General features: G+C 46.8%; 1 protein-coding gene across 1 annotated transcript; it reads left to right on the top strand.

The window, feature by feature from the left end:
- The first annotated feature begins 2428 nt into the window (after nt 1-2428).
- LOC135384800 (uncharacterized protein K02A2.6-like) lies at nt 2429-3151 on the top strand. The gene has a single exon (XM_064613985.1). It carries the CDS (start codon nt 2429-2431, stop codon nt 3149-3151), a length of 723 nt encoding a protein of 240 aa, XP_064470055.1.
- Nucleotides 3152-14640: the final 11489 nt, after the last annotated feature.

The following is a 14640-nucleotide window of genomic DNA, read 5'->3' as shown; positions in this document are numbered from 1 at the left end:
ACACCCAAGGTCTTGCAACCACACAACCCTTCCGTGATTCTCGAGGGACAGGACCACAGAACCCAGGAAATCGAGGTTGGCAAACTCGAGGAGCTGTAGGAGTGAGGACACTATACTGTCGAGATACTGAACACGACGACGAACTCGATGTACAAAAAAAAAAACGAGTAAAAGAGGGTGAACAGTCCCACCCGTTGAGAAAAAGCGAGACTGTTTTCCTGTGTAACCCGACTCTTCTCTACAAACACCTTACAGTGAACGGTAAAGTTACAAAGGCACTGCTTGACAGTGGAGCCTCAGTTAGTGTGGTAAATAAGAAAATACTAGACAATACAAGTATCACTCCTGGGAGAATAGTAGACGTCGTCAGTTATACCAGGAACACCTCTCATTATTGGGTCGACATCACACTGACTTTTCAAGGAAACACCAAACAGACAAAAGCCTTAGTAATTGAAGACGCAGACTACGACCTCCTCTTCCCTGTCCAGACATGAAGGAACTACGGATAAACATGTACTGGGATGACAAGGTAGCTGTGCAACGAGTTGACTCTGAAACATCCACACCTCGCCGCTTTAAGGTAGACAAATCGGAGGACGTCTTCAAGAAGTTTCCACAGCCCCTCTGCATTACCAAATACCCCACGGCAACAACGTATCTAGAAGTGCCATTTGAGTTACGGTGTACAAACGTGGTTCGCAAGAAACCGTACAACTTGTCAAGAGATAAGAGAAAGTGGCTAAAGCAAGCGCTACAAGACATGCCAGAGGGACAAATAATCCGCCCGTCGTTATCAACGTTTCCCTCTCCTGTAACAATAGTGCCCAAAGAAGACGGCACATTTCGGCTGTGCACAGATTACCGGTGCATTAATAGGCAAACTGACTTGTTTCCTTTCCCTATGCCGCGAATTGACAACATCATTGACAAGACCGGAGGCTGTACAGTTTTCTCCAGGATCGACCTGAACAAAGGCTTCTGGCAAGTTCCCTATAAAGAGGAGAGCAAGGAGTATACCGCCTTTACCACCCCCTTCGGCGCATACGAGTACAACACACTCCCGTTTGGGTGGAAGAATTCCCCGGCGTGGTTTCAGAAAATGATGAACGAAGTCTTGAGCCAATTCCTGGGTCAGTTCTGCAACGTCTATGTAGATGGCATTATTGTTTATTCCCGGACAAAGGAGGAACATTCGAAACATTTGGGCTTGGTGCTCGAGGCATTGTCTAAGGCTCACCTCAAGATTAATCACAAAAAGAGTGAGTTTTTCAAGAGCCAGGTGCAATTCCTCGGTCGTGTATTCCACGGAAACACCAAAAGCACAAAATTTGAGTCAGTGGTGTGTATCCAGAAGTTAATGAAACCGAACGACGTCCGTTCTCTGAGAGCATTTCTTGGACTTTCTGGGCACTTCTGAGCCTTCATACAGGATTATGCCAGGAAAACAAGGTGCCTCACGAGACTTCTACAGCAAAGCATAGACTTAAAGTGGACACCAGAGTGCGAAGATGCCTACAAATTCCTGGTGAAAACTATATCGTAAGATTCGGCACTTACGTTGCCAAATTTTAATCTGCCATTTGAGCTTACCACAAATGCTTCTCACTATGGCACAGGCACAGTCTTATACCAGCGATAGAAGAAGGAACCAAAGGGCCCCAGCTTCGCCTGGTTGGGTTCCACTCCTACACTTTTACAAAGGCGGAGGTGAACTACACCACAACAGAAAAGGAAGCCCTAGCTGCTCTCAAAGCGATACGGTACTTCCGACCTTATCTGGAAGGATCACATTTCAAGCTATTCACTGATCACCAAGCTCTCACATTCCTCTTCGAGATGACAGAGCCAAAGGGAAGGATTGCTCGGTGGATTAACGAACTGCAGCAGTTCGACTTCGAAGTATCCCATCGACCAGGGGTGTGTGTCACCGATGCCGACGCTCTTTCGAGACTTTCGTTGACAACAGACACCGTCGATTTTGTCTCTGTTAATGCACTCAAGCTTTGGGAAGGTTCAGAGACGCTGAAGCTCAAACGCGGCAGGTACATGGTCCCATCCTACAGTTGGCGATACAAGGGTTATCACGAGAGCCGTGAGTCTGGTGGACATGATGGTTTTAGTCGGACGTACGGCAAGATTAGAAAGCGTTTTTACTGGCCTAAAATGGACATCCGAGAATACATCCGCTCATGTCATGTGTGCCAAAGATATAAAGTAAAGTACCGACAAACAATTGATGAAGTGGCTCTCGGAGAACATTCGAAGACACCTTTTAAGGTCGTGCATGTTGATTTTGCAGAACTAAGGGGAAGGTGTCCAAAGAACGCAGGCGTTTTTGATCGCTATCGACGAATGTACCCGCGTGGCAGCTGCCAGACCGGGAAAAGATCACGTCAGTAGCGTGATTGCACTGTTCGAACGCGCTATGTTTCAAGATCTCAAAGTCGTCGTTTCAGATAACGGCCCAGCATTTCGGAGTAAGAAGTTCAAGGCATGGGCTCAAAGTAGAGGTATTGCACTGAAGCATACCGCTCCCTACCACCCAGCAGCGAATGGCCTTGCCGAACGTGTGATACGAGACTTAAAACAGTTCATCAACGTCTACCCTGACTTTAGAGGAGGATGGAAGTGCTGCCTACAAGCTGCTGTTGCTCATCATAACCAATCGCACACAGCGGGATTGGGATGCAGTCCACACTTCGCTGCATACGGCGAAGTCCATGTACTGCCGGCTGACAGAGTTATGGGGGTTGACCAAACTATGGCCCTCATAGAAAAGCGTAGGACACCAGAGGAAGAACAGCGCTACCGCAGGAGAATGAAGCGCAACTTCGATAGGCGCCATAACATTGACATTCCGAATACTGAAGTGGGCGACCAAGTACTAGTAAGAAAAGGACTTCCGGCACCCTCCACGAAATATAAAAAACCGTATGACGTTGTGAAGGTGGCCAGAGTGAAAGTCGTGTTAAAAACCATTGGGTACCTTCAAGGTGGAACTTGCCTCGATAGGAAACGTTTTTCCATATCATTCCAGGAGGAATGGTCTCTCAGGGGAGGCGAGAATGTACGGCCCATCTCGACGAAGACAAGGAGGAAAAAGAAGGTAGAACGTTGGGGGATTGGGGGGTTTTGTGCAAGGATCTGAGTAAAAGGAATATTACATAGAGTCTGGATAATCGCCGTTTAAATTCATTTGGACACTCATCCTCAAAATGACCGAGTTTGCATGATATATTTTGGGGAGACACGTCTCGCAATGGATATTATATACATATATATGGTGGGGCGTGTGGTTTACATTCTGGTGGAGTCAGTGCATTAAGGACACACGCAGCCTGCCATGTAGCCATGAGCGGGGAAAATCCATATTGGGGTCAACCGCTTTCAAATGGTCCTGTAGCGTTACCGCAGGTCGACGGTATCTGAACGTTTCACCCGCAGCAAAGTGTCATAGAAGAAGGTAGGTATCTGTGCACGTAAACGATATTGTGTAAGATACTACGTTGTTCTGCGCAGCAAGAGCAGCAAAATATGTCGCCTGCTTGTCAGCGATAGGAACCCACTGAAAAGTGAAATATGTCCAGCCAACTGCACGGTGATGCATATTTCTAATGTCTTGAATGAGCACATAGCGTGGAGATGGCAGGCTAAGTCCAGGAATACTTTCAAGTGCGTCTCCCGCGTCAGACAAAAAAGTGAACCTCTCCGGAGAGCAAGACTACACACGTGAGGGTCTCAACAATGCCGTGAAACTCGGTGAATAACGTCTTCGAACTCAGTGAACGTCCGATCGGTGAATAACGTCTTCGATGAAGCAAAGACAGCAACAAGGCGCGGCAACGTGACCTGTTGTACAACTGAAGTAATTACTGATAATTGTTTCCTGAGTCCAAGGATATGTAGGCATACAAAAATCGGCACTTATGTCCAAAAGGGTTCCATCCCACCGTTCGAGGGAAACCAACCCGAATGTGGTACACCAGATGAACAGTCGAAGTATGCCAGTCGTCGAAAAAGCCAGACAGCGGCGAGATTTGGACCACGCATCTCTCGATTACCGGTCATGCGTGGTTCAAATACCACCGCTGTCGCTTGTCTGGCTAATATTATATCTTATTATTATTATTCGTGTTATTATCTGGCTGATAACATTAAACACAGTAAGACTGCACCTCAAGGACCGCAGTGTAAGAGAGCTTTGTACGCTCCGTAGATCACGTTATACCGGGCTCCATGCCGCCCAGGCTAATCACCGCATCGCGTTCAAGTACCGTTGCGTATTGTTCCTCAGGGGTCCTATTTCGGCATGCCAAGTAAGATCGCCGTTTATGCAGACGATGCTGACTGTGTGCTGACTGACGATGTGGAACAGACACGACTCACTTTACAATAGGGACGGGCGGCAAGACGGTGGCGCCGCGATGCGGCCTCCAGCAGAAGTATCTGGCGTGACAGTCGATAGTAGCCAGCCAATGTGTCGTGCGAATATATTTGGTGCCACGTTGGGGAATTGTTTCATTGCGTACCGTTAGGTCTCCACCCGGGACGAGGCTTTCCGTTCCTCATATTTCTATGCCTCGAATACCGGTGATGCATTACATTCGCCAGAGATCCTTCATGAAATCACTTTTTGTTGACGCATCTGGCTCCTGCGTGGTGGTGTGGACGACGTCTGGTTTCGACGATATTGAATGATGACCTGCGTTTTGGTGAAGAATTTGCAGTAATCACTTTGTTGGTGGTGAAGCGCCGCTGGACTCTGCCCCTGCACAACCAGCCCTTCGGGACGATCTATTATCCCTCCTCAAGGTTCATGTAGAGGAATACCATCTTCTCTGCAGTTTATTTATTTCGTTTATTAAGTAATTTCTCTTTACTAGTCTCAAACTTGTAATGATGATACAACACTGAGAGGGTCATTTTAATTCATTTTGAGTATTCACGTTTATGTTTTGTCGTGATATTGTGTCAGTGGAACGTACTGACGACGTTTCATGATTATCGGAAGGGCACGAGCCATCAAATACAAGAACTTCCAAGCAGCAGTACTCTTTGGGCACGGTCTGGTCGTTCGACGCATTCACACTAGTCGTCAGTTTATTGCTTCACCTGCAGCTGTTCATTATTCAGTAAACTTATGGGATACGAATTATACGAAGTACAGGAATTCTGAAGCTCGAATTGTGATTGCAAACCTTGAGCGTATTCGTCTAATTTGCATGTGCTGCCACCTAGCTGGTAAGAACGTTTAAGCAGAAATTGCAGCTTTCCAGCCAGTTGGACGACGTGGATGCGGAACTACAGTTGTATGCTAGCCCCGTGGAAACGTTATCGATTTCGTAGAGGAATTCACTGCATTGCACGCTCGCAAATTGACGGTACCTTCACATGCCCAGGTCCGCCTCATTGACTAGGTACTGCTGGTGGGGAGGAGTGTAGTTTGTCACGAGAAAGGAATCGATGTAGCGGTGGCGAAAAACAGATGGGCCTGGAAGTGTCCTCCCTTTTATCGGAACATGTTCAGTTGTGTATTCTGCTGTACAGAAATATTCATGGTGTTACCCGTAGCTTGAACGAAGCCTTAAAAAGCAAAATAAGTATGTACATCCTACGTGGAGGAGACCGGCTGCATACCATGGGTGATTGTCTTGCACCTGCACTCTAAGAAAAAAAAGTAGAACTTTCTACCCGAGTGGGTAGAACAGCGTTGCAACCAGAATTGTACCCAACTGAGTTGAATTGCAAGGGCACAAACGTTTCTACTGGTACACTCTCAGAAAGAAACCGGATAGTAAGGGTCAAAAACTGTCAAATTTTTTACCCATATTCTAAGGGTCAACACCTTACGCATAAAGGTATGACAGATAGTAAGCGTAAAAAATCGTCAAATTTTTTACCCCTATTTTAAGCGGTGTTCGATGCCGGTTATTCTATGGGCTGTTTGGCTACCCTTCTGATACCGTTTACTGCACCTAAAAATACCACATAGTATGCGTCAAACCTGAGCACCGTAGTCGTCAGGTGACCTCATGGTCCTTGTACAGGCAACGGCTGCAATTCTGAAATGACCCGCAATGCGGTTTTCCAGCGGCTGTTCTGGAAAAGGGTATGTGGTTCCCGATTGCCAAAAGCATCAGAAAGAAGTTTCCAGAGCAGTAGACGGAAAATCGGATTGCCTGTCAATTTTGCATTGCAGCTATATTGCCTGCCCAAGGGACGCTGACATCACGCGGCGCCTAAGGTTCCCACATATGATGCGTACTGTGAGGCATTCTGGGGGTGCAATTCTCTGTGGAAAGACGGCATACCATGCGAAATTGTTTCATAGGAAAAAAAGAACAGCTGCTACAACAGGATCTCGATGATACGAATCTCACAGGGCATGAAAAAACAGTTGGTATCATCCGAGACTCACATAGGTGCACGAAGCATGTATACGGACGGAAGCCCGTTCACTTTTATATGCTATCGCTTAAAAGATATCCATGGTATAGGCATAGCTTGTTGCTCATCCAAAAGACTCGGCAATTGACAGTGCGCCACAATAGCTAGGCCCACCGCACTGCAAAATCGTATGACACAGACAAACCCATCCACCACGTGATTAACAGATATAAAAGGCACGTTCTTGCGCAAGGCAAGCAATATATAAGAGTTCTCGCGACAGTCAAAAGAAAAATAAGAAGCACGAGTGCATCACTTGAACCGGGTTCATCGTCTCACTATAGCCCGCGTACGCCGCTATCTCATTTAAATCAGAACATCTGAATACATGGAAGTATTTCCCACAGCGTTAGTACCACGCATTTAAACCGTAATCCAACAAACATTCGCCAAATAATTCCACTTTATTGCAGGAAAGAGCCCAGAAGAATAGATACATGCATGCGTTTGTAGAATATTGCACCTATGGCATGAAAATGGTGTGTCTTAAGGTGCACGTGACCAAACATTAAAAAAATGGGAACAGCATATACTAGCCATAAACCAACAGACTACAACACCTGCAATATTTTAGAGAATTATGAAATGACATTTGTGCATCTTCACAACACTTCAACACAACAAAATATAAATTGTAGACTAGCTATATGAGCTAGTAATTGGATTAAATTAGGTTTATAATGGAAAGACATTTAATGAGCGTTATATCACAGGATGAGGCATCGAGGTACACCGAATATCACACATATACAAAAAGAAATCCATAGCAGACAGGTCATAAACTAATTTTATATTGGGTGATTCCACGCCGGATCAGGCAGGATGGTCCGGTCGACCTCTTCATTTTTTTTTTTTTTGTTTCAAACACATATCAAAAGCCTGGGCCCTAGGAGGCATATGGGTGCTGAAAGTAGTTGAAAATAATTGGTGGGTATGTTTAATGAATTATCATTCAGATGTGAGCTTCCTACGCAGCTTGATGCCACACATCTTCAAACTATTTGACATACTCAGCTTGTCACTTTTTTTTTTCTTTTTTTTTCACGTATTGTCTGGGATGGGTAGCATTGAATCCGAAGTTGTGAAGATCCTAAGATTTGCCTTCGAGGAGATAAAAAATCGAAAATTTGCCTCATTTGTAAAATATGGTACGTTTTGGGAACCTCACAACTCGTCCCCCAGTTGTGATACCTGAACGTAATCTACATCATTGTGTTCGTCTCGAAATGCCCTTTCTTCGCATAGCGAGTACGTCGTATTGTGAATTGGGGCAACGCCCCCAATAGGCGTTTTGTGGGGGATATCTACGAAATATGCGTAAATTCGACACCGCGCATCACATATATTCCTACTCGTAACATCGTTCATTTTGCTCGCAAGCGTTCATCATGACTATTCTTAGTTGCCGTACCCCAGACTAAATGGCAATAGTTTAGGTGAGACATGAACAGTGAATGGTATAGTAGTAGCTTATTCGAAAAGGAAACACGAGTTTATGCCTAGCGGTCATGCCTAATATTTTGCAGAGTTTATTCTGAACCTATTCAATGCGAACGTAGCGTGTCTCTCGTGTTTGTCCTCGTTCCTGTTTGGCTGCATCGAAGGATCACGTATCAACCTGCCCATCTAGTAACGAACGTATTCAATGTGTTCATCCCATAGCAACTGTTGCGGATTAAAGGAGGTCGATGTGGGTCTCGTGGTCACGGGCCTATATTCGCCATTTTGCTTTTCGGTTTTTGGTTCATTAAACCTTTCCTCTCGGAAGCAGAGCGGGCGCCTCGTTCTTCCCTCACAGCAACTGTTCGTTAAAGATGACACTCAAACATTTGATGCATTTTACAATATCAACAGGACTATTAAGATATACTATCTCTTTATTTAGACTAACACTCCTGTTTTTGGTCGAAATATGATTGCTTCAGTTTTACTACTATTAATGCGTGAAGAGTTTAAATTAACCAATTTTTCCAAGTTGCAAAGCATCTCGTTAGCAGTAGTGGCTATTACATCATTATCAGAGCCACTGGAAAGCACGCTTGCAGTGTCCGCATACGAAATAAATTCACAGTTGACATCAATGTTAATTATGTCATTTAGATATCGGGTATCAAATCCGGGTATCTCAACTGGGAGCCGAGTTGTGAGGTTCCCAAAACGTACCATATTTTACAAATGAGGCAGATTTGCGATTTTTTATCTCCTCGAAGGCAAACCTTAGGATCTCCACAACTTACAATGCAATGCTACCCACCCCAGACAATATGTAAAAAAAAGTGTTAACTAGATATGAAGATACGTGGCGTCAAACTGCGTAGGAAACGCAATGGTCGAAATGTCCACATCAGAATGATAATTCATTAAAATAGAACCACCGATTATTTTCAGCTCCTTTCAGCGCTCGTCATCCCCAGACAAAATAAAAGGAAGAGGAAGACGAGAACGAAAAAGAGAAAAACAACAACAACAACAACTTTATTTTCGGCCTTGGAGAGTGGGGAGTTTCATCGCAACAGGCGATACTCTACCCCAGTGCTTGGTGGAATGGGGGGAATAAAATAACGAGCCCCTTTACAATAACGATCGAAGTCCGATGGTGCAGAAACTGCAGAAGCCAACTGTTGTCGCTCTGTGTCATTCCTGTTATCTTCCAGCTGCGAATTGCGATAGGAATATGCCTGGTGAAACGCTCCACGGGCATGGCCTTGTGGGGTAATTGCTGCAAACGCCACGGTGGGTCGCTGCCTGTGTTATGCCCGCGCCCCCTCAAAATGAATGGACCTGTCCGCTCCCGCCAACTTCCGGCCGCCGCTAGGGTTGCGCGCCGCGGAGAAAAACGCCGCTCGCGTGTTCCGTGGACTTTTGGCGCAAGCTGTACACTTGTTTGCACAAGACGACTGCAAACACTACGAAGCTGGTTGAAGTTACGTGAAACAACGAATTTCCCTATTCATTATCATCAGTGTATTTGCTGTTGTTATTGTGGTTAGGTGAAACATCCTGTATCACGCGAGCACGCTAGAAAAAAAAAAGTCTGTTTACATCTTTTTAGCGCAAAACTCCCCTGGCCAACGTGGAAGCCCCCGCCGAGCACTGGGCTTGTGGATGACGAGAAAGTGGCTCCACAACGGACACGTGCCATTAGAAGTAGTTCTATCGGTGGCAACCGAGGGTGAGGCAAAGAATTCAGAAGCTCGTCTTTCACACAACCAACTACGCAACATACGCAAAGCTTACGGCACGGCACTGGGGTAAAAGTTTGGCTGTCGTTACTTCGGTATGTGATTTGGCGCTAGTTGGCTATTCGTTATCACGTGATTTGACACGACAAAGTATGGTGGGCCATAGCCACGTCTGCGACGAATGAAGGAAGGGAGGTGATCAGAGTTCGAATCCGGGAGCCACCTGTGCTGTCTGGGTGTTCTCCCTTGGCTTTCCTCAGTCGGCTGACAACAAACATCGGTAGAGTTCCCTGTGAAGTCGGCTCAGAACGCGCGACCCCCCCCTGCGATAGTCGTGACGTTGCCCCAACGCTGGTACGTTACCTGGGGCGAGTACCCCAACGCTGGTAAGAACGCTGAATCGATTATGATGAGTGACGTTGCTCTAACCCTGCGAAGCAGTGTCAATGCCTGCTCTTATTTCAGAACTTCTTGATGTCTACCGGCCTGCTTGATCTCCTTTAACCTCATCGCACTACATCACATGTGAGCATCTGCATGAACTGCTAGCATCGACAGTTACGATGCCCCCTTATATATGGTGGCTTTTATTTAGGTGCCACAGATGTTTTATTAAAAATCCATGAGAGCCCCAGATATGCCGTTTGGGCGTATAACATACCTGGCCTGGTGGACATATTTTTAGCCGGTTGCGTAAGTGTTCGATGACTAATTAACTAAAATCCGATGCAAAACTTATTAATTAACGAGTTTTAGGAAAAACTGAGGTGGCAGGATTCAAGACCGTCGTAGTCGAAAGCTATTAGAGCTGTCAGCGATTTCGAAATGTTTCTGTGCTTTAAGCTACGAAACCGAAAAAGCGCGCCTCAAGAGCGCATCATCTACGCCGACGGAGGCTTATCTGGGCCGGAAAGCGGATTATCTGGCCAGCAGATCGGCACCTACTCCAATCATCTCCATAGCTCCAAATCATGTGGCCCTGTGACGTGGAATGAGTGCTGTGGTCCAACACCTCCTAGATAGTAGAAGGCCTGCGCACCGAGCAACTCACGGAGGCCTCCGTGAGATTTGCGAGCTGCTTCGAGCTTTTCTCTTGTTCGCTCTTTCATTGACGTCATAGTAGCATGCACAGCAGGCCTTCGTGTGTGACGCTGTGTCACGTGGGGCGCAGGTGTGATGCTATCTAGGAGGTGTTGTGTGCTCCCTGCGTTCCCAGTCGCCGCGGTTTCAGTTTCGGCTGATTTGCGTATCAAAATGCGGGATGGATATTTTCACGCATGTGCGTGTTTCAGGATTTGTTAGACGTGGAATGGCTTTCAACGAGGACAGTCTCTGATTCTGCTATCTCGCTTTTGCCCGAAATCCCGTAAGTAAAGTGTTCATTGCTGAATTTTACGTAATTACTCATCTTGTAGTTGCATACTTCCTTCGAGAGGATGTCCACCTTGCCGTATAACACAATTGCAAAAAGGACATCTGCCCCTGCTCTCATAGATTTTTATTAAAAAATCTGTGGCACCTTAAAAAAAAAAAAAATCACTTCTCAGTTGTCTCGCGACGTAAACACCCAATTATTATTATTATTAAAAAAATCACCATGTATACATAATCTCTCATTTGCGATGTGTTCTGTCAGGTGTATCTGCGTGTGTGTATGTCTCATCTATTTCATCGCCCATCCCATTCATGATTCGACGTTGATGTTGATGACGGAAAAATACTAGGGAGAGGTTGAAGTCGTCACACGGCAAATTCGGCTACTCCCATAAACAGACCCCCCCCCCCCACACACACACACAGGTGAAAAAAAAAATATAGAAGAGAACCCCCTCAACCCCCACTTTCGCGATAACTATCGGCCAAGGCCAAAATCACTGGTTACGTAACGCGCAATGAATTACATGGTCCTAATAGCCTGACTCCAACGCACAAAAATGTCAACCGGCCTCGGTGGCGCGGTCGGGTGGGCAAACCCCTCAGGTGGGCAAAAAACAATCCAGAGACCGACCGCTGTGGCGTCGCGCTCATGATCTTGGTTGTCTCGCGACGTAACACCCCAATTATTATTGAATAACTGTCACAAGCGCTGACAAGGCAGCGTCCTCTTGTCAGTTGGCCAAAGACCACAGCACTTTTACGAGGTCAAAGTTGCGGTTGTCCAGTCGGTCGAGAGCAGATTCATGGTAGCCCTTTGAGGTTCGTATCTACGTAGAACAGTGCACGAGAACGTGCTCAGTGTGCTCCACGGTTGCACAATGTGTACACTTCGCTGAATCTGCTGTAGAACATTACGTTAGACAAGCGACACTGGTTGCATGGACCAACTTCTTTATTCCCAACTCAAGACAGACTCCCAAAAAAACACGCGTTACACGGAGAAAACACACACACACTCGGTAATATGATCCCGTACGGGGACGCTTCCCTCTCTTGTAACACGAGACGGTCACATTCCTTGGACGGTTGGACCCTGCTGGGGAGGAGTTTCCACGAATACATTTTCGCTCTGTTTTTACGTTTGAAAAACTAGAGATTCAACAACCTCCCCCCGTAATGAGCCGTGGGCTCATTAGTTAATTTCCCAGTTCTGAATGATATAGCATTTGTATGGCGACGTCTCAGCAATACGTCCTCCTGGGAGCATAATCGTAGAAGCTCTCACTTTCCCATCTCGTGCACGATGCACATCCTTAATACGGCAAGTCTTCCAGAGGTGTCAGGGTAGTCGATCGTCCTGCATGAGAACAAGGTCACCAATTTGGAGGCCACTTGAAGCTGCAGGTCTGCTGATGGTGTGCTGATCTTAGTTCCTGCAGGTATTCTCTGCGCCATCTCCGCCAGAACCCGTCCCAGTAGTTTGGTTCGGTACGCCCACTGACGTTCGAGTTCGTGCTTCGTTGACACAACTGGACTTGTTGCACGTTGCGGTGGCAGGCACGTTAGTTTGCGCCCGACTAAAAATGCGAGGGTGAAGAGGTTCCGGCTCCCCCGCGTCGGAATACAGGTATGTCAAAGGGCGGAGTTAATGACGGCCTCTATCTCCGTGAGAACGGTCGTAAGCGCTTCGAAGTTGAGACTACATCTTCCCAATACTTTTGCGTAGGGCTACTTTAACAGATCTCACCATTCGTTCCCCAGAAGCCACCCCACCACGTGGCTCGCTCTACAATGTATCGCAATTGGATTCGGCGGCTGGCAAAGTATGCGTGTATTTCCTCTCCCTGCATGTTTCGAAATAACTTTGTGATATCCTTAGACGCACGTTTAAACGTCAGCGCATTGTCCGTATAATTGTGCTGCATATGCCTCTTCTGCTCACAAAGCGTTTAAACGCCAGCAAAAATGCACCCGCTGACAAGTCACTCACAAGTTCCAAATGGATCGCACGCGTAACTGCAACAGGTGAAGACGACAATGTAAGCGTTGTGCGTGTCACCGTCTTCACGATAAAGGAGGGGTCCGGCGAATTCAATCCCGGTTACATCGAACGGCTCGAGCTTTGACACTCATTCAGCGGGAAGTGGGGCTACCGGCTCTGTCGCGGGCTTGCACTTTTCCTTTCGGCAAAGTAGACAACGCCAGATCATCTTTTCACAGCCTGCCCTGTCCCTTGTCAATCCTATAGTTCTCCAATAGTCTCCCGTAGCCTGAGCCAAAGTATCCCGCACACCTGCATGCAGCAGTCGTCTGTGTTCCTGTCAATGAGAAGGGCAAGTAAATGAGTGAGTTGGCGGAAGAATCACAGGATGCTTCGTTGTCTCGTTATGTCGTCTGAAACTGGAGTCTTCCCCCAACACGGAGAATTCCATCATTGTCCAAGTATGGGAGAAGATGCTACAGATAGTGCTGGTCTGGTGCTGTCTGGTCGCAGCGGCTCCGATGAACGCAACTTCGCAATGTCTTTGGCGAATGCATCCCTTTGCAGTTAGTTATCCAATAAATATCTGCAGCCTTAATTCCTCGAAGTCAGTTGTCCCGTCCGTCTACGTGATCTGTTCCTGCAGTTGCCGACTAACCGTTTGACCCACGCAGTTATACGGGTCACTCGCGTTATGGAGCTGTAGCTTTCGATGCGTAATATGGGACTTGACACTGGTTCGGTAACAACATGGTGGATCTTCACACTTTTTCTCTCTTCTGCGGAGTAATCTTCCACGTTCGCTGGTACCGAGGGCTCAAGTAACCATTGTGACTGCGGTATTTGTAGCCATTGTGGACCATTCCACCACACTTGACTTCTCAGGAGCGCGTCCGGTCGCTGGCCACGCGTAAGCAAGTCCGCGGGGTTTTCTTTTCCTGGGCAGTGACTCCAATTAGCGGGATCCGTCAGCTGCTGAATCTCGGAGATGCGGTTGGCGACAAATTGTTTCCATCGGTCGGCATTACCTAGAACTAAAAGATTCAACAACCTCACAAACAGTGCAGACTTAATCCAATGCGGTGTTACAGTCGATTCCGACCAAAGATGGATCACAAAATCGAGAGGAGGAAGCGTTTTCATGATGTAGTTCGACAGCAGTGCGGCGACTACTGCCTCCCATCAGTTCCAAACGTGGGAGTGACATTTTCTTTAAAGGGGGTAACACGTGACCTTAGACATCACCAATGCTACATTTACATCCTTTGTGGTGTTTCTGTACTCAAGTACGCGACTGCGCGTAAGCTCGTGGGCTAGCATCCGAGAAGACGTGTAGAGTCTTAGTTGACTCGCCGTTATTGAGGTCTTCGGCTAGCTTCCTTGGAATTGTCACGTTCTGGAGACACAGTAGCTCGTTGCACTATTCATTCCATTCCATTGAGATATCTGACGGCAAGTCATCATCCAATCTGCTCCTCGTTCCCAGAGCGCTTGGAACTGTACTTTACACTGGTGACAACTGTCGCCAAGGGTCCGAAAGGTCGAAGATGCGTGCGCAGGATTGAAGTACGGCACGTTTGCTATTTTTCATTGTACTTGTAACCCGATCAGTGCACTCAAATCAAAGCCGAATTTATCTGTTCGAGTATT

This window comes from Ornithodoros turicata, chromosome 2 (assembly GCF_037126465.1).
Source record: "Ornithodoros turicata isolate Travis chromosome 2, ASM3712646v1, whole genome shotgun sequence".
In the NCBI taxonomy this organism is placed as follows: domain Eukaryota; kingdom Metazoa; phylum Arthropoda; class Arachnida; order Ixodida; family Argasidae; genus Ornithodoros; species Ornithodoros turicata.
This window is presented reverse-complemented; position numbering and strand designations above follow the sequence as displayed.